At 37.5% G+C, this 21456-nt stretch overlaps 3 protein-coding genes across 16 annotated transcripts in view; 1 reads left to right on the top strand and 2 right to left on the bottom strand.

Annotated features, from left to right (window-relative positions):
- Positions 1-2287: 2287 nt before the first annotated feature.
- Positions 2288-4912, bottom strand: pars2 (prolyl-tRNA synthetase 2, mitochondrial). Of its 2 annotated transcripts, none has more exons than XM_023954319.2 (4): positions 4709-4912; positions 3742-4083; positions 3345-3590; positions 2288-3262 (listed from the first exon to the last, which is right to left on the bottom strand). In XM_023954319.2, the coding sequence occupies exons 2-4, from the start codon at positions 4051-4053 to the stop codon at positions 2381-2383; spliced, it is 1440 nt and encodes a 479-aa protein (XP_023810087.1). In that variant the 5' UTR covers positions 4054-4083; positions 4709-4912; the 3' UTR covers positions 2288-2380. The 2 variants fall into 2 exon arrangements, with proteins under 2 accessions (XP_023810087.1, XP_078802081.1); XM_078945955.1 differs by having other exon boundaries at positions 4691-4843.
- A 4808-nt stretch (positions 4913-9720) lies between these two features.
- insl5a (insulin-like 5a) lies at positions 9721-11304 on the top strand. The gene is made up of 2 exons (XM_004068013.5): positions 9721-10001; positions 10890-11304. The coding sequence occupies exons 1-2, from the start codon at positions 9830-9832 to the stop codon at positions 11039-11041; spliced, it is 324 nt and encodes a 107-aa protein (XP_004068061.1). The 5' UTR covers positions 9721-9829; the 3' UTR covers positions 11042-11304.
- A 1684-nt stretch (positions 11305-12988) lies between these two features.
- Positions 12989-21456, bottom strand: part of sgip1a (SH3GL interacting endocytic adaptor 1a) — a 54398-nt gene continuing 45930 nt past the window's right edge. For all 13 annotated transcript variants that reach the window (XM_020702446.3, XM_078945947.1, XM_011474111.3 and 10 more), the window contains 7 exons: positions 21144-21255; positions 19479-19634; positions 18227-18362; positions 17906-18108; positions 17650-17714; positions 16738-16902; positions 12989-16234 (listed from right to left, as the gene is read on the bottom strand). In XM_020702446.3, the coding sequence (XP_020558105.1) occupies positions 16212-16234; positions 16738-16902; positions 17650-17714; positions 17906-18108; positions 18227-18362; positions 19479-19634; positions 21144-21255 (860 nt within the window). In that variant the 3' untranslated portion in view covers positions 12989-16211. The remainder of the gene's footprint in view (positions 16235-16737; positions 16903-17649; positions 17715-17905; positions 18109-18226; positions 18363-19478; positions 19635-21143; positions 21256-21456) is intronic.

Here is a 21456-nt window from a genome sequence, read left to right as displayed (position 1 = left end):
CGTTGGTATGTTCCTTTAGCCCCTCGTCACACCACTGGAGAGCCTCTGAAAAGTTGTGCAGCTCAATGCAGCACTGAGCACCTATAGACCCCAAATCACACATTCTGTGTCAGCACTTGGTAGAACAGTTGGATTTTTTTTTTTTTTGTACTAGTTACACATTAAGTGCTAATAACATCTGATCAAGGCTTTAAGGTGGCCTGGCTTGATTTTTTTTGCAGCTGCAGCGTCATTCAGTGCAAAGCGCATGTTCCCTGCATGTCACAAAATAAACATTTTAACATCATGCATATGTTATCCTTTGAGAGGATAAATTAAATAAACATTAAAAATTACGAAGTTAGCCTCATCACCAGAAACGGCGTCAGTTTTAATGTCAAAGACCAAGTTTCAATTGCTGATATGCTAAATTTTTACTCAGACTGAAGGCGTTTCTCTGCGTCTTGAATTTGTCCATGAAGAACTCGTCCATCATGCCGTCGTCACTGTGACTGTCGCTATGAGTCTCTGCCGCCATCTTTGTTACAAATATGTACATTCCAAAAAAGTTTTACAATTACGAAGCGTCACAACGCCGATTATTTGAGGGGAAACAAGACCAGAGGCCGTCCAGTGTAAAATGTTCTTCAGACATCTTGTTTACACATTTTCCTAACCGTACTGCACAATTAAAGGTCCGAGCGGAATCACATGACGCATGTCTTTGGTTCCACCTCCAGATAAGCTCGCTTTTAAAATGTTCTTTATTTACAATCTTGTTTAGGTAGAGAACTAACCAATGTTAGTTGGGAGTTACGAATTTAAAAAAGGAAAGTGTTGCAATGAGATATTATTTTACTGATATAACAAAGTAAAATTGTTGTAATTGCCACTCAAAATGATATTATTTTTATACAGAACAAATCTATTTTTATCAGTTAAAAAAAAACACACAAAAAATACACCCCCCATAAATAAAGATAAGAGCTAATCACAATTATATTGCACCAAATTAGATAAGCTTGGTTGTCTTGTTACGAAGTTTTGCTCCAACAAACCAATTTATTTCTGTATTTACCTCTGTTTGACACGTTTCTTCCTTTCGTTTCACCAAAAATGATGGTTTAACTCTTCCTTTTGTTTCCATATATAACAACTCACAAATTCCCCAGCAGCCCCTTCCCTTTTTCTTGGTAACTGCATTTAAGTTTTTTTTCTAAATTATGCAACATGAAAAAAGGTGTGTGTATGAGTGTGGGGGGGGGGGTGTAAAATAAACAAAAAACAAAGAAATATTACCACTTTATATTTGGTGAGACAATTTAGTCTCTGTTGTTTACATTTCTTGTGACCACAGATGCCGTAATTTCCATTCCCCAATCTGGCACTGTCAGGTATCCACAGGTGTAACCAATCAGTTGCCTGATTACATTTGCACGAGGCTCTAATAAATATGTGCAAAAACGTTCTATAGTCAGTGATGAGTCCAGATTCTGCCATAGCTCCAAAGTTTTTCTTTAAGTTGAAATGCCCTTTACCAGAAAAATAAAATATTTTTCCAGACAAACCCCATAACTTAAGGACACGCTCCAATGAACACTCCAATGCATTTTTCTGTTTCTATAATGTTCCTGAAGCATTTTTCTCACGTAGGACATATATAAAGTACATTTAATTTAAACTTGCACTTCAGAGTATTTATTTATTCAAATTGCTGTGAATCAGTTGCAGATGAGAAAAATGCTGCTGGAAAAAGCTTGTGGCAGTGACCCAGGTGCTACAGTCGGCTGACTACAAACTCCCTGCTCTGCTCCATCTGGCACACCCAGGAAATCCACCTTTCCTTCTTCCCATTGTGTTGGACAACTTTAGTTTTCCTGTAAGTCACTGTATTCAAAGCTCCTGCTATACGTCCTTCATCGTTGCCTTTTCTTTTATTTCTCTGCCTACAAGCATGCTCATAAAAACCCTGTAGGTCAACAGAACTACTGGCATAGGAGTAGTCTATTGACTTCAAGGAAAGAGTAAACTATTTACTGAAGTAAAAAAACAAACAACCTAAAGAACAGATTAAGACTAAGTGTGGTGGTGTACCTAAAGCTTAAGCAAAGACTATTTTTGTCATAACCTTGTTCAACATCAATTTACTTATTGATTTGAAATTGTGAATTATGACACTTATTTTGATCTCTTTAAAATGTTTTCATCATAATTCTCTCATTCATACACTGGTACTGGTACATGCTTTATTCCCGTTAAGACTCCATTATAACATTGATAAAATAAAAGACTGAAAACCAAGGACAAGTTTTCTCCAGTTTGATATCAAAAGCTTTACAGTTTTTTATTCCATCACCTCACATGTCAAACATTTATACACTCTTACAACAAAAGCTGTTTATTATACAGTTTCTACTTTTCCGAGCAGATCCAGGAGTCCGTCTTTACTCAGAAATAGCGTCTCAGCAGTCTGCTGACAGATCACCTCAAAGGTGGGGGGATTCTGTAGAGCTGCTTCCCCCACCACAATCACATATGGGTAGCCCAGTCTGCTGGCGTCCTTCAGCCTCTTTCCAATGGTCATCTGTGTGCGGTCATCAAGAACAATCTCACCCCTCAGGTGAGGAAAGTCTTCACCCAAACTGTCCACCAGTTCCTCTGCTAAGACTGCTGCCCCTTCGACCTTACTGCCTTTCTTGGGGGGTAAAACGCAGATCTGGTAAGGAGCAATGAGACCGGGCCAGCGGATTCCCTCGTCTGTGGACAACACTTCAATGGCTGCAGCGAGAATGCGGCTCACTCCAAGGCCATAGCAACCCATTTCAGTGACGGAGGGTTTGTTTTGGGGGTTGCTAAAGGTGGCTTTGAATACACTGGAGTACTTCTTTCCCAGATAAAACGTGTGCCCAACTTCTATTCCCTTTGACTCTACCAGAGCTCCAGTTTTGCACTGTGGACAGTGGGTTGTGCCTGATGACAAAGTCTCCACATTAGCTGAAAAGGAGCAGTTCCCACAGAGTAAAAGTCGGTCCTCTCCTACGTCTGTTGGTAACTGAAACTCATGGGAAAGGGTACCGCCGATGTTGCCTGTATCCGCCTGTACCTGAACGCAGCGCAGGCCCAAACGCGTGAAAAGCTGGATGTACGCCTGACAGACAGATCCATACGTCTGTTGAGCAGCTTCTTCACTCACATCAAATGAATACATGTCTTTCATGTAAAACTCTCGGCCTCTGAGAAGACCAAACTTTGGTTTTGGCTCATCCCTGAACTTGCGGGTTATCTGGTTTTGGATGAGAGAAATCACAAAGTAAAAGGGCAGCTTATAACAGAAAAAGTGATAGTAACTATAGCAAAAAACCTACTTGGTACAGTAGCAGAGGTAGCTGTCTGTATGAGAGCGTTGCCTGGTGAGCAACAAGAGTGGTCACGGCCTCCTCGTGAGTGGGACCCAGGCAATAGTCTGCACCATGCCGGTCTTTTAGACGGAACAGCTCCTTTCCCATCAAATCCCATCGTTCACTAGTTCTCCAGAGATCTGCTGAGCACAGACTGGGCATGTCCAGCTTCTGCCCTCCAATCCCCTGCATCTCCTGGTCTATTACTCTCATCTGTTGATTGAAAGCAACAGTTACAGAACCAAAAGTAGTAGCAAAATGTAGTATTTTTCCATGTCATGATAACATTTTGAATAAAAAGTCAAACTGGTATTTAGTCATTTTTGTGCTTTTGTTTTTTCTTTTGTTTAAGATAAAAACTCACCAGCTTCTCCATTGATCTGACAGTGGCAGGAAGGTAGACGTAACACCCCGGACTGAATGGATGAATGAGGCCGGCCTGATGCATGAGCCTCTGGCTCTTGCATGTCATTTCTCCCGACAGCCGGCTGTCTTGGCCAACATCCCGAAGGTTCGAAGGCTGGTAAAGACGAGAAACCAGGAGCCTCGGCTTCCTGGATGTTGTCTTTGTAGAAGTACAGGTGGGTGTGTGCTCAGCATAACCTGATTGATGCCTCTTTGAAATAAGAAGGGCTCTGTGGAGACGATGAAACACTCTCTTCCAAACTGGATGCATCGTAGACTGTCACACTTCAAATTAATGCCCCTGTCAAGTAAAACAGTTTGAGTTATTAGTGCAGTGTAATGAGAGCAAAATATAATCAAGGCAACACAGTGACATCTGCACTTCAACAAGAGTCTGATCATCCAATAAATTGTGATGCAGGTTTACTGCTGCAAAACTGCTCAAATGTATTATTTTCTAGACAAAACTACAATGAGTACTAAAACTTTGTTTCTTTTTAAAACAGTTAATTTGGGTGCTTCTAAAAATATTTCATTTGATCACTATGTTAATGTTTTAAAGAGGAACAGAAAAAAAGCATCAAGCAAAACATCAAGAAGTGGAGACTCGTGTTTTTTGGCTCAATTAAGCTCATTTGATTTGGTTGGTAAACAATACAGTACACAAGTACTTCCTTAAAAGTGATTAAAATTCTCTATTTAGAAATATTTATATTTGAAATAAATTAACTATTCCCAAAAAATTAGACATTTAATTTGAAATGTTTTCATGCGTTCATATGATTTATGCACAAATTCATTGAGATTCTTGGACACATTAGAAAAGTTAAAGGAAGCCTTTGGCTAACAGACGACGATGCTAACGTTATTTTCCTCTGTTTGCGTGTTATAACGAGAAGCACGCTTACGTCATAAACAAGCCTCACCTTCAGACAGTTCCGTTGAGACGATTTTATTGGTACATTTGCGCCAAAAAGACTGAGAGCAGTTTGAAAATAAATGAATACACAAGGCAAGCATTGCTACCACCACTCCTCCACTCTAGGTCACTTTCTTTCTGTGATTGCATGACACCGCAATCACTGTAATCTCACACTGCCATCTACCGGTTTGGAGGGGAAATAACAACAGCGTTGGCAATAGTTTTTTTTAAATAATCTTTTTTGAAAACTTACAGACTCATTAATACAAAAATGAGAACATTTTAAAATATACAGATAGAAAACTGAGTAACAAAATGTGCCAGGGAAACATAGATTGAAAAAAAAACCCTGAATAAACAGAAGCAGGAAAAGCAGTGAGTTGTTATTCTCTGCATCTAAAAAAATACAAGGTGTCAAGTTCTTAAAGCTTTGGGGTTAGAAGAGGAATGTATTGTTTTGGTTTTTTGGTTTTTGGTTTAACTCAATCATAAAAAGTTGGAATAGTGCCCCCTCCCGAAATGTGCACTTATGAATATGAAATTTGGCTAGTACTATTAAATGATTACTTCAGTAGTATTCCCTTATTAGTGAATTTTTAACATAATGGACATTTATGACTCCTGGGTGTTTATTGAGGAACCTGTTAGCTGTCTGCCAAGGTAGAAATCACGCTAAAGTTCCAGTGAGGGCAGAATAGTGAAAAGACATCCACCTGACGGGTTTCTCCAGAAGAGATCTACTTTGAAACATACAATATTATTCTGCAAGTAAAGCAGCCATCCTGATGGATAAAGATATCGAAGACTTTGAAATAAGATCACAATGCTCCAACTCTTCACGCACCAGCCGCTTGTCCTCAACCAGTGCTATAGCAGCCAGAGCACGCGCAAAGGCGGAGGCTGCACGCACACAAGCATCATTTGCTCAACGAGAAGCCGACATGATTAAAGCACAAGCATATATTGAAGAGGAGCAACAAAAGGCTGCAGCTGAGGCTGCACGAAAGAAAGCGGAGCTCCAAGCAAATCTTCACAAGTTGCGACTAGAAAGTGCTGCTGCAGCCGCCATAGCAGAAGCTGAAGTCTTGGAATCAGCTGCAGAGAATGAATTTGGGGACCTAGAATGTATGAGCTTACACAGTAAATCCATTGACCATGACGTTACAAAGAATCTAAACTCTGAGCACTCTCACCATGACTCAAAGCTGCAAGAAACCCCAGAAATGCAGAAACACCATCAAAAAATGGTTAAAAGCTGCAAAGGGAACGCCGACGCACAGTCAAGTAAGAGTAATGTTCACGAGTTTCACGTACTACCTGCTCAACATGCATTCAAACAGGACACTCCTCCAAGTTACCCCCAACATCGAAACCCATCCGAAAAAACTCAGTATGAAAACACTCAGTTTGAGTTTGAACACAGACATGATCCACCTCCACCCAGAGGAACATTTTACTACTGGAATCAGTCTCACCATCCAACACCATCCAGCCATGTCAACCAAGCTTCCCAGTCTCCTCCAGCTGCTGCTACCAATGCCGCAGAGTCCAGTCCAGCGGCTATGACAGATCTGGCCAAGTACTTGGTACGCCGGGAAATTGTAAGCTCAGGGCTATTAAACTACGATGACCAACCAGAGAATTACTGGGCCTGGAAAACATCCTTCTGTAGCTCTGTAGAAAATCTAAATTTAACACCCAGAGAAGAGCTGGATTTATTGTGTAAATGGCTTGGACCAAAATCATCTGAACGTGCAAAGAGAATCAGAGCAGTTCATATTCACAATGCAGCAGCAGGTGTGAATATGGTGTGGCAAAGGTTGGAGGACTGCTACGGATCACCTGAAGCTATAGAAAATGCCCTTCTCAGAAAAGTTGAGGATTTTCCAAAAATTACCAACAGAGAAAATCAAAGGTTGAGAGAACTGGGAGACATTCTTCTGGAACTAGAAGCCGCCAGAACAGATGGATTTTTACCTGGGCTCAGCTATCTCGATACATCTCATGGCATCACTCCTATCATCCAGAAGCTGCCGTACTCTCTGCACGACAAGTGGGTTTCTCTAGCCTCTCGATACAAAGAAGCTCACAGAGCATCTTATCCACCGTTCTCTATATTTGCAAAATTCGTCTGCGACCAAGCCAAAATTTTCAAGTTTTGCTCCACTCACTGGCAGTTCAAGCATTAACAAACCTGAAAAACTCTTCAAACAAAACATGAAGACACCAGTTTCTGTCAGAAAGACCGAAGTCTTTGTCGACTCTGGCAACTGTAATGACAACACTGCTGAAAGGGGAACAATGGACCTAGACAAACAATGTCCCTTACATCTCAAGCCACATCCCCTTTGGAAGTGCCGGGGCTTTCGTAGTAAACCTTTGGAGGAGAGGAAAACTTATCTCAAGGACAAAAACATATGCTACAGGTGCTGTGCATCATCCAATCACTTAGCAAAGAACTGTAATAAGAATGTTCAGTGTAGAGAGTGTAAGAGTGAGACTCACCCTATATATTGTATATATCAGTTGTGAATTTTTATTTTATTTTGCATAGTTAAAATGAAACTGAATACAGGACACATTTCTAGTAAAGGCAAAGGCAGCAAAACTGCAGTGAAAGGTTCAGTGTTCTGAAAACACATTTAATGAGCCAAAGAGACTCTGAGGATATTTTTCATGCTTTGTTTCACCAGTTACATAAGATGTTGTAAAAAAAAAAAATTATGATGTATTTTTTCTCTTTTACAAATAAAAAGGAAGAACAGAGTTGACTACAAAGTCTGGAAATTTGGCTTTCAATTTAAATCTGTGGACGTTTTTAGCAAGATAAGAACCTCTGCAGACATGCACAAAATTTTCTTTGCAAATTTTGTTTCCATCCATTTTTTCGGACTAATTTCAACAATAAGTGTTCGTAGAGATTATTTCAACCATTTTTGGAAAGGCAGAAGTGATCATACATGGATAAAAAATGTCAAATTTTATATGGAGATGTGTAAATTGTCAATCTCTTTAAATCAAACTTTCCAACCCTTAAAAATAAAAATTAGAAGCTTTTTTTCTATTTATATTCTAATTTAATTGGAAAATAAACACCAAAATAGATTTTATTATTTAATAAGTGAATCAACAGTCAAGCTTGTTCTATATAGAAGAAAATGTGACTTCTTGAAAATAAATTCATAGTTTTCATAAAATGCTTCAGTGGACTTTAGTTGCTATTAAACACACTAATATTTAGTTTTTGTAGTTTTAGGTAAAATTGATTAGTTAATATTTCAGGTACTACTTTGTCACATGCAGCCATTTGTCATGTTGACTCAGTGTTTTCCTTTCTGTGTAAATGTACTTTTACTCACTTTACAGTATTGCGTCAGGAACTTTTAAGCTTTCCTTTTCCCATGGATGCACTTGGTGGTTTGCTCATGTGGCTTTGAGCCCAGGGTGCCTATTCTCTGCCAGGTGGGCGACATATTCCAGCCTGACAGTTTCAGACACAGAGAAGTCTCTCTGTACTGATGTCTCTATGAGCCAATTAGGTTTGCGTCTGTTTCACTGATTTATGCTGTAGCTTTGAAAGATTTAAGCACCAGAGAAAAGGGCGACTGAATGTCTCTGTGAGATATGAACGTTGTCCATTAAGACTGATTTTATCTCCTACTTTGATGTTGTTAGGTTTGGCTTTAAGCTACCGGTAAATGTAAAGTAATGATTTAGCCAGGGTCTAAAATGACAAAAGATTAACTTTATGTTTCTGTTAATAACATTTTTTAGTTTACATCTTAAAGTAAGATCAAGGATCATAGAACAATCTTAAGTTTTCGTAAAATCTCCCCAAAATATTTTACAAAACAAAAATGATCTTGTTTTATGTACTCCACCTTTTGACTTCTGTTTTAAAGTTTGGAGAAACTGCCAAGATGCAAAACACAACAGTTTGAAAAATGCACTAAAGTCACAGCCAAATGACCTTTGGTAGTCCTTTAGTTTTTTTTTTTTTTTACTTTTAACCATTTAGTGTTGTTTTTCACACTGTATTCAAATGCAACATGTTGTCAACAGCAGTAGAAAACAAGATGGGGGAAGCAGATGAATGTAAAAACACGATCCAACTGAATTTTTTTTTTTTGCATTACTCAATGCTATATTCTAATCATTAATATCCAATTTTTCTTGTCTAACAGGAGATCCATCCAGGAAGTAGACTGATAAACAAAGTGAAGAGATATTTCAAACAGACTGAAAGAAAATTGTTTTTAAGTTGTTTGCAGACAATGCAGTTTGATGTTCTTTAATTGTCCTTTACTTTGCCGATAAAATGCACGGAATATTTTTTAATCAATTCACAAACTTCACTGAAAAATTAAAAAAACAAACAAAAAAAAACACATCTGTATGTTGTGCATAGTGTTTTTCTGGCGTACTCTCATCATTTTAAGATTTTCAGAGAACCAACTTGTTTCCTGTTAACTCAGGGACACCCTTACAATGTTTGCAGCTCAATTTCACCGACCTAAATGAGATATATGATGGAACCTAAATGCCTCACAGAGGATGTTTCTGGCCCATCAGCAGCTTGTAATGACCTCATGATGTACTGTCAACATTGACTCTTTTTCTCTCTCCCATGAACCAAACTGCTGTTATGGGAAAGCCAACTGGGCCATCAGTGTTGTAAACACGCAAAACATCTGTCCGACTTCAGGTGGAATCATTTTACATCTCTTAATTATCCATGCACTGCAATCAAGCCCTGAAATCTTGTAATCAGGGGGAGGCTGCGGAGGCCGCGCCTCATGTAATATGATTGCGAGCTTATGGCTTGTAAAAGGCTTGTGGTCGTAACTCTGTTTAAGTAGGCAGACAAGGTTGATAGGGGAGATGACCGGAAGCAAAAAACAGCAATATGCACCAGTGTGTTTGTGTGTCACTGGGATAGGCATAAAGTCACTTAAGTTGAGGAGGGGAGGGCTGATCAGCGGGGAGGAACTGAAAGTTTGGATGGTATATATGACGGGGAAATGCACACGCTTCCAATGATTGCAGCAGCCTGCAGAGGAGCAAAGTAACACAGAAGAGCTGCCGTGGGTTTGGACGACTCAGAGCAGACGGACAGGTATTCAGCATGCGCGCCCTGGTGGTTTTGCCTCTGGTTTTGTGTGTCTTGGTGTGTGTGGACCAGGGAAGAGCAGAGGTGAAGCCTGTGAAGCTGTGTGGCCGGGAGTTCCTGAGAGCTGTTGTCTACACCTGTGGAGGCTCCCGCTGGAGGAGATTCTTGACAGATCCAGACATGAATGGTGAGGATGATTTTCAGTGTTGCAACAGGAACCACAATATAAGAATGTTATGTTTTTTTTTCTTCTAACAATTCCATGTGTGGTTCAAAAATGTGAAAAAGACTAAATTAAGTGGACTTTTGAAAATATATTTAGGGTCGTGTTACTTCATGATAAAGATAAGATTTTTTTTTAATGTACCAAAGCGTTCAAATTAAATTTTTAATCTATAAAAAAAAGGTGAATAAAAAACAATTCAGATTCAGACAGACATTTTAACAATCCCTAAATTAAAATTTGCATCTGTTATTTACTTATTCATTTCAATTCATTTTTGAATTATTGTAATAGTTGAAATCATTAAAATGTTTGTCACTCTTAATCTTTTGAAACAGTATAATATTATCGTCTATTGTAAACTGAAAATAGTGTACCCAACCATACTTCTGTTTGTTTCTCTGTCTGATGACCTGTGATTTTATAAAGCTAATTTTTGTGTGCAGGAGGAAAGTTCCGGCTCCAATAGTTTCATTATTAAAGTGGATGTCACATAGTATTGAATAAATTCTTTAAGCAGCTGGTCCTTGTTCTATTTTCAGTCAGACAATTTCCGTTAAAACATAAGCAACATCCATTAGAGAAACTTTTACCGCACAGTGCAAGATGTTAAACTCTTTAGTAATAAGTGTCATATAACCCAATCTAAACTTTATTGTTTTAACCTTGCATCCATAACTTATTGTAAAAAAAGGACAATATCTACTTTTGCAGCATTTTAACTCAATACTAACTGCGCACTAACAGTAACATTTACCAATATGACAAACCAACAGCAGCGACTGGCGTTTGAAGTGAAAAGTCAGTGGGGTCAGAGTCTCTTCTTAACCAGTGGGCCTTTTTGTTCCTCAGGTATTCCTGCTGCTGAGCAGAACAGCTTGGACAGCTTCAGCAGCTCGGGCTCCGAGCTCCGGGATTGGACAAAACGGGACAACAACGGCTTCCTGACTATGATGTGCTGTCAGGTGGGCTGCAGCAAAAGGGATCTCACTTACCTCTGCTGAGGTTGACTCCTTCGATTTTGATTCTGGTCCTTGGAGAGGTCCAAAAGACTAAAGAAATGAATCTGGGGAAAACCAAACCTCAATAAATGTGTGATCACTTATAAGTTTGAACATGTAACTGTGAATGTATCTGATTAATGTGTGCAACACTGTGTATAGTACTGGAATAGCAAATAGTCGTAAAATCAGATTTAGATTTTTCATAAACACTTGAATTGTTTTCTGTTATTTCACAATTGTTCAGTAAATTCTCTTGCACACAATTCACAATCTTCTGTGGTGATTTTACTTGGAGATTTTATCCTGTGAAAGAAAGTATTGACAGAAATAGAAAAAACAGAGATTGCCCATAGGGGAAATAGGCTTTTCTCTGTTTTTTTTATGCACAACAATCCAAATGCTCCACAACATCCTACTTTTCCTGCTTTTTCTTAATATTTGTGCTGTTTTGGTTTTAAAAAAAAGCAACAACCACAACTAAAAAAATATATAAATATAAACATCTGAATGGAATCAAGGCACGAAACTGCAAAATTGTTCTTAAGCAAGATAAAAAGGCTTGAAAATCCACAGTGATGTGAACAATGGGTGCCATCCTGTAACAGACTCATTGAACATTGTCCCACAAGGAACACTTCTGATCTCGCAAGACGGGTTCAGTCTGGCCTTTAAAAAATTAAAATCGTCTCTTTGGGTTGACAAGAGAACTTTAATTATATCATTTAAAAATTAGGATTTAACATCTCTGAAGACTTTGCTTACTGCAAATGCCACCTGCTTTCCTGTACAGATGACAAAGGTTTCTGGTAACTAGATGCAGAGATGTTAAAAATAACTGCTTTCTTACCAATAAACCAATAAAATGTCTAATTTAGTCAACATATCTGTTCATTTTTATATAAAAAATATGCTTTCTGTTAGCTTACTAGTATTTAACTAGATACTGGAAAAAAATGAGAAAAACCACCATGACTACACATACATTTTTCATTTATAAAGAAAAAAAAAGAAAAAACAGGCATCCAGTTATAACTTTTATTGATTTCGGGAAGAAGCAAACTATGATCCTCATTTATCCTGGGAGTTGCGTCTTGTACTTGTCCGTGTATTTGAGGTTAACAGTACACATCCATAAAGCATCCTGGCTTCCTGCACACATAAATCCACTCCCTGCTCTCCCCTCATTTCTAGCACAGAAACAGCTGCTCAGCACAACACACTGTTTTCGCTACTATCCAGATGTCCCACATTTTGCTGCATGCTCTGCATGCAATACTAAATGACTGCAGGACAAAGTCATTACAGAGATGAAGAACTTGGAGTTACGGTTATGTTCCTATTTCTTTCAAATCAAAAGAAGCAAACAATATTGAAGCAACTAACAGTTGAGCAGCTTTTGTGTGGCCTTTCACTCTAACCAGCTGTGTAGAAGCGTTACAGTTACATGAGGGTGGTTTGTTGTGTGGAGGATAATGCTGCAGGGATCTTTACATTAAAAGCTTTATGTTGCATATGGGTGTTGACAAAACCCTGTTAGGCTAATCAAGATGTCTAACACAAAGGAGAAAGAATGCATAAAGCACTAAATGGCACCAATCATGTATCTTTTTTTTTTCACTTCAAAATGCCACTTTAGTTTTTCTGCATTTTGGGTATGTACAATAAAAAAATAGATCTACAGTTAGAATTTTTTGGGCAACTTTGATCCCAATTTTCTGCTTCAACTTCCAGCTATGCCCAATTAACAGTTACACATGAACTGAATATACTGGTACAAGATTAAACACATTTTTCCTAAAATCAGTCACAGATACTTGTGTGACTGGTCTGACTCCGAATGGTTATATTTAGCAGAATGAGGAGAAAACAGTACAGAGGCTTTCAGGTGCACTCCAAGCACACTTTTTGTTCATCATAATAAGCGTCAGAGCATTCAGAAGTACAACATTATTAGCACAGTGCTTTTAAGTTTTTATAATTTTTTTTTTTACAATAAACAGTATATTTTTGTTCATTTTTATTCACTTTAAAAACAGCCAGTCTATTCTCCTTATAGAGGACTGACTGTCCGGGTACACACACATGAAATACCACACATCAAAACAAAAAAATAATAAAGCGTTTTGGTTATCTTGCACCACACCCTCACTAAAATTATTACATCTCACAGAGACCATTATGATTATGAAAAATAAAGCCATGGATTTAAGGGCTGGCTGGTTCATAAGGGTGTGCAAATAATATAGACTGGGATTTTCAGTACCAGTAAGGATCCAGTTAAGAGAAGCTCCACTGGTGAACAATAGTCGAAGTTGAATGAAAGTGGATGACAGAACCGAGCTGTTTTTTTTTTGTTTTTTTTTCCTTGCTGCTTAGAGGTTTGAGTTAAAGAAGGAAGCTGATCCCAGTGAATGAATCCTGTTCTTTGTCACCACATTTCACCACTACAGTGGATAAAAACAGACTGTTTTTTTTCCCTCATTGTCACAATTAAAAGAACAGCTTGACATTCTTGTGTCTGTCTTGTCAGGGGCTAAATAAGCTGCCAGTCATTTTAACTTTGCATAAAGATGGAAATGGGAGGGAAACTACTCATTATACTTGTCAGAAAACCTTTTCTTGCTCTGCTACCCTTTTTTTTTTTACATGTTCTTGCTAATTATAATTAGCTTGTATGATATTAAGTCTTTAGTCAAGTTATAAACTGACAAATTAGATGCCTCAATAAAAGCATGTAGTGTCCACCGGCCCCTCAAACCTTCAAAACGTTTGATCAGCAGAATGATTAATGAGTGGTTTCCATTGAAACTTAAGCGCAAGACTGACTGTGCTCATTTACCTGTGTACTAACATCATCTGGCTCCAACATGGAAATCTCCGTATCGCGAAAAAATGGCCACTGAATTGACTTCATTTAGTTGGAGCCAGAAGTAAATCGTTCATATGGGTGACGTCAGACTCCATCCAGCTCCCAATTACAGTCATTGCTTTTAATGTACTTTTAGTCTTTTCAAGCCAAGTGTAAGTCAGCTTGCTAACTTGGTTGAAATGTGTGTCAGGGTTAAAATAAAATAAATGCAGAAAATGAATGCAGTTTGAGTTACTTTCTGACAACTTAAAAAGGGAACAATGCAGATGCAGGTTGCGTGGCAATTCACAAATTCAGAGGAATTCTATGAGGCACCATTTTCTCCTTACATTTCTAGTGTTTAGCATCAATAATCAAAATGAAGCTTTGACATCTTTAAAGCTTTAGGATTTGCTGATGGTGTACTAAGTTATAAAATGTGATGTGTGTATCATTGATAACTTCGAGATAATATTTACCACTATAAGGGTAGGCCTGGAGGTCAGGGATGTATTTGATCAAATTAATGTTTAGTATAAGGGACTGTTTTGAGTCGATGTGAGCCATTTGCTGCTCAAAAGAAAATAATACGTGTCTTTTGTTTAAAAAAGAAATATGTCAAGAGGCCAAAGAAGATTATTTTCTGTCATATTTTTCATCAAGTTCATCGCAATTGAAGTTGCAAAGCTTAAAAACATTGTCAGTGTTCATGCTTAGTGAATAACCTTGGCAGATATAGAAAAGAAAAGTGATTAATAAAATTATAATTGCATTTTCAAAAATGTCAAACTAATTCTTTCAAGATTTTGAAAGTTTTTTAAATAACCAGTTAGTCCTTCCTGTCTTCTACCTGTATACTTAGCATTCTGTAAGTATGGGTGATCTTGATATAACTCAGTACTTATACTTCAGTATTGTAGTACTTCTTTTTATTTTATGGATGGGAAACCATTATCAACATCTTGGACAACAAGTTGCAATTACAAACTTTTGTGGAGCACCAAGCTCACCAAAATAAAGTCCTGATTAACAGGTACAGAAACAGTAGGCCAACTGGTTACACCAAACCTTCAAAATAAAATAAATACACATGGTGGCTTTAGTGTGTGGACCTTGCCCACAGCATAACAAGCTCTATATAACACTGCTTTCACAAAGCATTAAACATCATCCAGCAAGATATTTATCTTTTTTCTTTAATTTACCCCCGCCCAGCTCCCCAAACCCATATAGCTCATATCTTTTGTTGCACTTGAGTTAAAAAATTATATCTGAAATAAATTAAAAAAAATTATACCTCATACTGTACACAGGTTACCCAACTACACAGATAAAATGAGAGAAAAGTCATATTTATACCTTTAGGGGTTCTCAGTCGTGTTGCACTATTCAAATTCTATTCATATACAGAACCACATGTTCTATACAACAAATAATAATCTTCAATAAATAAAAATAGAATGCTGTCATGTACTCTGGAGTCTAACACTGCTGTCCTGGGAACAACAGGAAGGCTATCTGACAATACGAAGAAAACACCAAATGCCCCTTAAGATACACATTACTGCTTTAAAATGACACTTTTTATGGTTCTTTTGTTCTGACTGGGAAACAGTTTTTTTTTATTGTGTCCAGTGAACTGACTCCTCACTGCAGCTGCCTAACATGCTAAAAGCATCAGCGTGTGCATTGCTGAGAAAAAACTGGCCAACTTCTGCATCTGCATTACCAAATTTATGCGACCCTGTGGTTCCAGTAGGTGATGTGAACATCTATTTTTATATCTTGTTTCTTTTTTTTTTTTTAAAGCACCAACAACACCAAACAACTGTTTCAGGCTTCATGACTGAACACAACAGAACAATAATACGTTTTGTGAATATCTATTTAAGTTGATGTGTATTTGAACCAAAAAAATCTTTGTCAAAGATATCTTAGACACTGAAAACAACACAAAGTTGCTCAGAATTTCCTTTTCCCCAGCACATCATGTTTTCAGTCAGGCAGCTGCAGCAAAACCTTTACCAACACCAGCACAAGTGAACCCGGTGAGGATAGAGACAGAGGCACAGGCTTCAGACAGCTCAGAAACCCCAGTGTTGTACTGCAGTAGGATGTTATGAGATAAATACAAATATGATAATTACTTGACTTTGAAAAAGTTACACTTAACGCAGGTTATACAATACTGCTGGGTGAGCTGCAGACTTGTGGGTTTGAGAAAGGTTAAGGAAGATTCTGGTGTCTAGTTCGGGTTCAGCCTCTGGTCTCTGTGCTGATCCAACAGTTCACTGAAATCCTTTCGTCAGAGTGGAACATGGGTCAATTGTCCGCCAGGTATTTTCCTAAAAGACATCAACACAAACATTTATGCATTTGATATGTACAAGGCATTAAATGAGGGATCGGATCACCTCCGTTTCAAACATTCTCCTTTGTATAATAATAATAATAAAACTTTATTTATATAGCACTTTTCGAAATCCAAAGTGCTGTACAATTAATATGAGACAAAGTCAGTATTAAAAACAGTTTCCAGTATGGAGAAATAAAACCCAGCACACATATGAAATGGTGATAGTGGTTAAAATCAATAAAATCAATAAATCAGTAAAATCAATAAAATCAAGAAAAAAACAATAAAATCAATGAAATCGATAAAATCAATAAAATCAAATATTTGGATTTAAGAACCAGTAAAATCATTAAAAGCACACCTGTAGAGGTAAGTTTTTAAAAGAGATTTAAATACTGGTAGGGACCAAGGGGGCCTGATCTCTTCAGGGAGACTGTTCCAGAGTGTTGGGGATCTTGCAGCAAAGGTTTAATGCGAAGACACTTGACTGACCTGCGGCAAACCTTTTCTTAATGAGTGAGAACCGGTACCCTGGTCCAGCCAGTTCAATGTCACAGCCTGACAGGGTGCTGCCCTCACTGGTGAACTGCACTGCCAGAGGAGCTGGTTTACTGGGACCCTCTGTTAACTGGAAGCGGGCTAACAATGATCCCACACCTAGGGGAAAAATTAGAAAGACAAAGAAAGTTGAAATTAAAGAATATATCAAAATTGAGACAAGGGGAGATTTTAATCTGCTTAACTACTTGAGGTTTTGTGAAGTAATTGTAGCACCACTATCAGGCAGTAGAGGGCGCTTTTGGTAAAAATTCAGATTTACCCTTGGAGCATTTTCATTTAACTTAACCCTCTGGCCTGAATAATGAAAGTAATGAAAATAGTTCCTACAAAAAATACACAGAAAATACACATACTCTGGTAAATTTTAGCTTGGGTCACCTTAGGGCTGCTTTTTTTGCTGTATTCTCTCTTTTTTATTTGGTTTCATTAAGGCTCAATTATGTATATGAATAAAGCTTAAAATATCTATCTGTCTGTGTGTGTGTGTGTCAAACAGAAAGTCTATTAAGACACAGTGTGTAAAGAATAGATAATGAACTTTTGATTCCCTTAAAAATAAAAGTAAACTAAACAGAGAAATCTATTTACATGTCTTATTTTACTCCAACATGTAAGACTATATTTTAGTAAACTTAATTTCACATTTGTTATCGCGTAAATCAATTTGTTTTGCTTTACGCCTTTTGACATTCCAAATTACCCATTTATTAATCATAAGCTCAGTTTAAAAGATGTTATACAATATGTTTTTGTCTCGTTTTTACTAGTTTTTTTTTATTATTTTTTTTCTGTTAAAAGCTCAAAACTTTATGTTTATTGAGGGACATAACTATATTTTTTTACCTCCATTTTCAGACTTCTGGGAGATGTCAGGGATCTTCCATAGAATTCTTTGCTGCTCTGCGTTCCTGTTGTGGTTAAAAAAAAAAAAAAAGATCACAAACATTTATGGTAACATGCTGTTTTCAATGTATTCGGTCCCCCTTATTAGTTAAGAGTAAAAATGAAGATAATGCACCCCAACATTAGTAAAGAAAGCTTGTTCTTCTTATTTATTTCATTAATATTTGTATAAAGTATAATTAGGGGAGGAATGTACCATGCTGCAGGAGGTAAGACAGCCTGAAGTTTTGAAACTCCTCCATCGACAGGGACAAGAAACTGGACGTTGTTGAGAGCCATGGGCGTGGACATAGCCTCCCCGTTGTATTTATAGTCTATCCTCAGGTCAGTGCTGGTTGACTCACACCTCCAGCTCACCGCTAGGTTCAAAGGGCTCGACTGCAGGCCTTGTGTCGATACCTGGACACAGTCAAGTGTAAAAATGTTTTCCCTTCAGAGAATTAGAATTTAAAATCTCTAGTAGAGGAACTTTAGCATTGAGGTGTTAACAGTTTGTAAGTGCTTTTTAAATTCCTACTTGGTACTTGAGCATGTCCACATTGTAGTATGTTGCCTGTGGCTTCTGCTCAGACACCTTCTTTAAATGAGATATTAGGTTTGGCATGTTCACCCAGAAGTCCTTGGAATCAGCCTTGGCCTGTGTGGTGGTGTCGCTGGTGGAATAGCAAGACAAAGACAATGGTAAATAACAAAAAAACAAAAACAAAGATACCTCAGATGGCAAATTCATTCCAGTATTGTGTAAAACCAAGGCTCAGATCTGCAGCCCCATTGCAAAGAGTCTTCAGACAGGAAAAAATGCATATCTGTCCGACTTCACAACAAAAAAGTTACATAGAAGACGAGTTGTTTGAATAGACACAATGAAGGGCAATGTCAACAAAAGGGCATTCAAAGACCAAAAAAAGGGTTTTTATATGAATTCTACATTCAAGAATCAGTAAGTTGTTCCTCTTGAATTTGTCAGGTTTCTTTGTGTATGGTTTTCCATCCATAAAGTCCAACGTTCCTATGTAGCTTACTTTGTGGATGCTGTCCACTTAAAGTATTATAAAAAAAAAAAGACAACAAAGACTAAATTTTTGCCAGAAATGAGCACATTCACTGCTTTTCCTCGCTAAAGATTGCGCATTTACATTTCAACAGAAACGGGTGCACCACATGTTTTTCACTTTCAGGTCTTCAAGCATGTGAATCTACCCTTTAAAAAAACAAACAAAAAATAATTATATCATGTTTTGAATTTGGTTTTGTATTTGAAATAAAATGTACGTTTTGCTTATGATCTATTTTTGGAATTGTTATTCTTTGTGGGACAGAACTTGGGAAGCAGATTTGCAAATTTAGTATCATAGGGATTTGCTCTTAAACACAAATAAACTAAATCAAAGGAAAAAGGGTAATCAAAATAGCAAAGGACTCATTTCAATGAAAAGGCAGTAAAAACAAGTATTACTCTAATAATTTTCTGATAGATTATTTTGAAATTTCTCCACAAGTTTTTACTTTAAGCATATAAAATAACATGATTTATTACCAGTTATTACCCACATTTGGTCCTATAGAGAGGAAGTTGAATCATGACACTCATGAGTTGGTAATGATTTGGAGAAATAAAAAACACACAGGAAGGATGCAGTAAATGATGTAAACAACAACAAAAAATAGGGTGGAACAATGTCATGTCTTAATACAGGACATCAATTGTGCAGCTGTGAAAAACTGATTCATTTCATTAAGGAGGGGGGCGACTTCGGTTATGACATTACCAGCAGAGCAGCTGGGGGTTAGGCAGAACATGCTCCAGTCGGCTGTAGTTGGTTATGCTGAAGGTTAGCACTGCGGGGGATGGGTTATTGGCAAAGTGCCGTGTGATTCCCGCCGGAAAGGACAAAACCATCTCACCTATGATCTTCACAACACACCTATGAAGGAGAGCAAGGAAAAGAGTTATGCATTAATATTACCCACACTTTTTGCCACTCATCCGTTTGGTTTTTAGCTCATTTCCACTATAAACGTTATTCTTGTATTCCCTAAATACACAATGTGCAGGTATTGTATAGATAGAGGAGGGATCTGGTTTAAATAGGACAATAAAATGTGAAAGTCATAGTTGGTAATACTATAGTGAAGCTGTGGCATGCTGACAAATATTTAAAATCAATTATTACTAAATCCTCTCAACCCAGTTTAAAAAGGTACAAACAGGGTAATCAATATGTCCCCTCACGCAGTAACAACCATACAAAAATTGTTTGTAGCTTTGAAAAAAAATACTTCTTTCTAGTAAAATTAAAAAATGACAGTTTTTCCTCTATTGATTGACTTAATTCTAAAATAAAAAACATGATTTTAGTTTAAAGACCCACTGAGATGAAAATTGTGTTTTTGGTGTTTTTAACATGCTCTAGTAGAATTTTCTCATGGCAGAAAGCTTAGCTTAAAATTTAATTTTTGCATATTCAGAAGCAGACAAAAAAACTGGCGTTGGAAAAAGCTTGTAGCAGTGAGGTGAAATCAACAATGGGACACAAGGTCCTTGCACTGCCTCATTTGATGCATCCACTTGCAGACAAATAGGTCTATGTACGTCTTTGTTATCCTTGTCTGAGCTGGAATCTGGATCAAAACTGTATGTTTGGACAGCTCCAAGAGTGTGAAAGCAGAAGGATAATTGGAAATGAGGGTGGGCTTACTCCATGCCAACAGTCAGTGGTGATTTTCTAATGAGCTACTGCCGCTCTGCAGAAACAATGTCCTAGAAAATGACAGTTTTTTTATTTTGTGTAAAACAACAGCATAATCATAATTAAAAGACAACGGGGAACGCTTTGAAAATAGATCAAAAGGTTATCAGAGTGGGTCTTTACGTTTTTATGTTCATTCTTATAATACATTAGAGTATTTTCTTTTGGTGCCTGTGTTTATTTTCTGCTTTATTCTGAGGAACCTGGTTCTTTCTGTGCGCTTCCAGCTGTCTCATCGAAACTTTTTCTCGATCTCGCAAGTTTTTTTTCTCTCTAAATGATCATAGTGACATTATTTGTGGAATATTCATTACTTTCTCAGTAAATGAACAAACTTTGAAACAAGTTTTTGTCAACTTTAAATCTTTAAAATAGGTTTAGTAAACAAACAAAATTTTTACAGCACTACTACTCAATTTTCTTTAAGTCAGGAGTCGAATAATAGCTACTGCAGTTGTTTAACTTGCATGAACTGTCTGCACATTTCAATTTAGCCCCCCAAAAGTTTAGATACCATACATAAGACCAGTTTTTTGGGGAAACATCTGGGTCAAACTAGTTTGATTTTCACATAAATCTCTCTATAACCCCAAATAACACTTTATGTTCTGTAATCTGGACCTAAGAGTTAAATTGAAATAGAAATAAGAAGGTTTTGATGTGTGAGACTGAAAGAGGACCTACTTGCTGGGGTCGGCTCCTTTAAAGACAGCATTGACCGTCTCTGTGAATGCAGCGGCCACAGGAAGCGTGTCCTGAGCACCCATGGTGAGAGGACTGGGCCCTCGGGAGCAGCCTAAAACCCACGCAAACAGATACATCCTTGCTTAAATCCCTCATCAGGCAGGTTTAAAAAAATAACAGTGACTCACAAAAAAATATAAATGTCCTTTTTCTGCTTTTATAGACCAAAGAAAAACACATCTTTTCAACGTTTGACAGTCTCACTGTATTTGGACATCTTTGGACACACCTTTAAAACGAATGTATGGACAGA

Source organism: Oryzias latipes, chromosome 4 (genome assembly GCF_053564925.1).
Source record: "Oryzias latipes strain Hd-rR chromosome 4, Olatipes_Hd-rR_3.1".
NCBI classification, from domain to species: Eukaryota; Metazoa; Chordata; class Actinopteri; order Beloniformes; family Adrianichthyidae; genus Oryzias; species Oryzias latipes.
This window is presented reverse-complemented; position numbering and strand designations above follow the sequence as displayed.

Excerpts from the sequence above, each read along its gene's own strand:
- pars2 (XM_023954319.2), bottom strand. The coding sequence starts at position 4,053 with ATGCATCCAGTTTGGAAGAGAGTGTTTCATCGTCTCCACAGAGCCCTT. Across the intron at positions 3,591-3,741 it reads TCAGATCAATGGAGAAGCTG|ATGAGAGTAATAGACCAGGA; the intron begins GTGAGTTTTTAT and ends TTCAATCAACAG. Across the intron at positions 3,263-3,344 it reads TACCTCTGCTACTGTACCAA|ATAACCCGCAAGTTCAGGGA; the intron begins GTAGGTTTTTTG and ends ATCCAAAACCAG.
- insl5a (XM_004068013.5), top strand. The coding sequence starts at position 9,830 with ATGCGCGCCCTGGTGGTTTTGCCTCTGGTTTTGTGTGTCTTGGTGTGT. Across the intron at positions 10,002-10,889 it reads GACAGATCCAGACATGAATG|GTATTCCTGCTGCTGAGCAG; the intron begins GTGAGGATGATT and ends TTTGTTCCTCAG.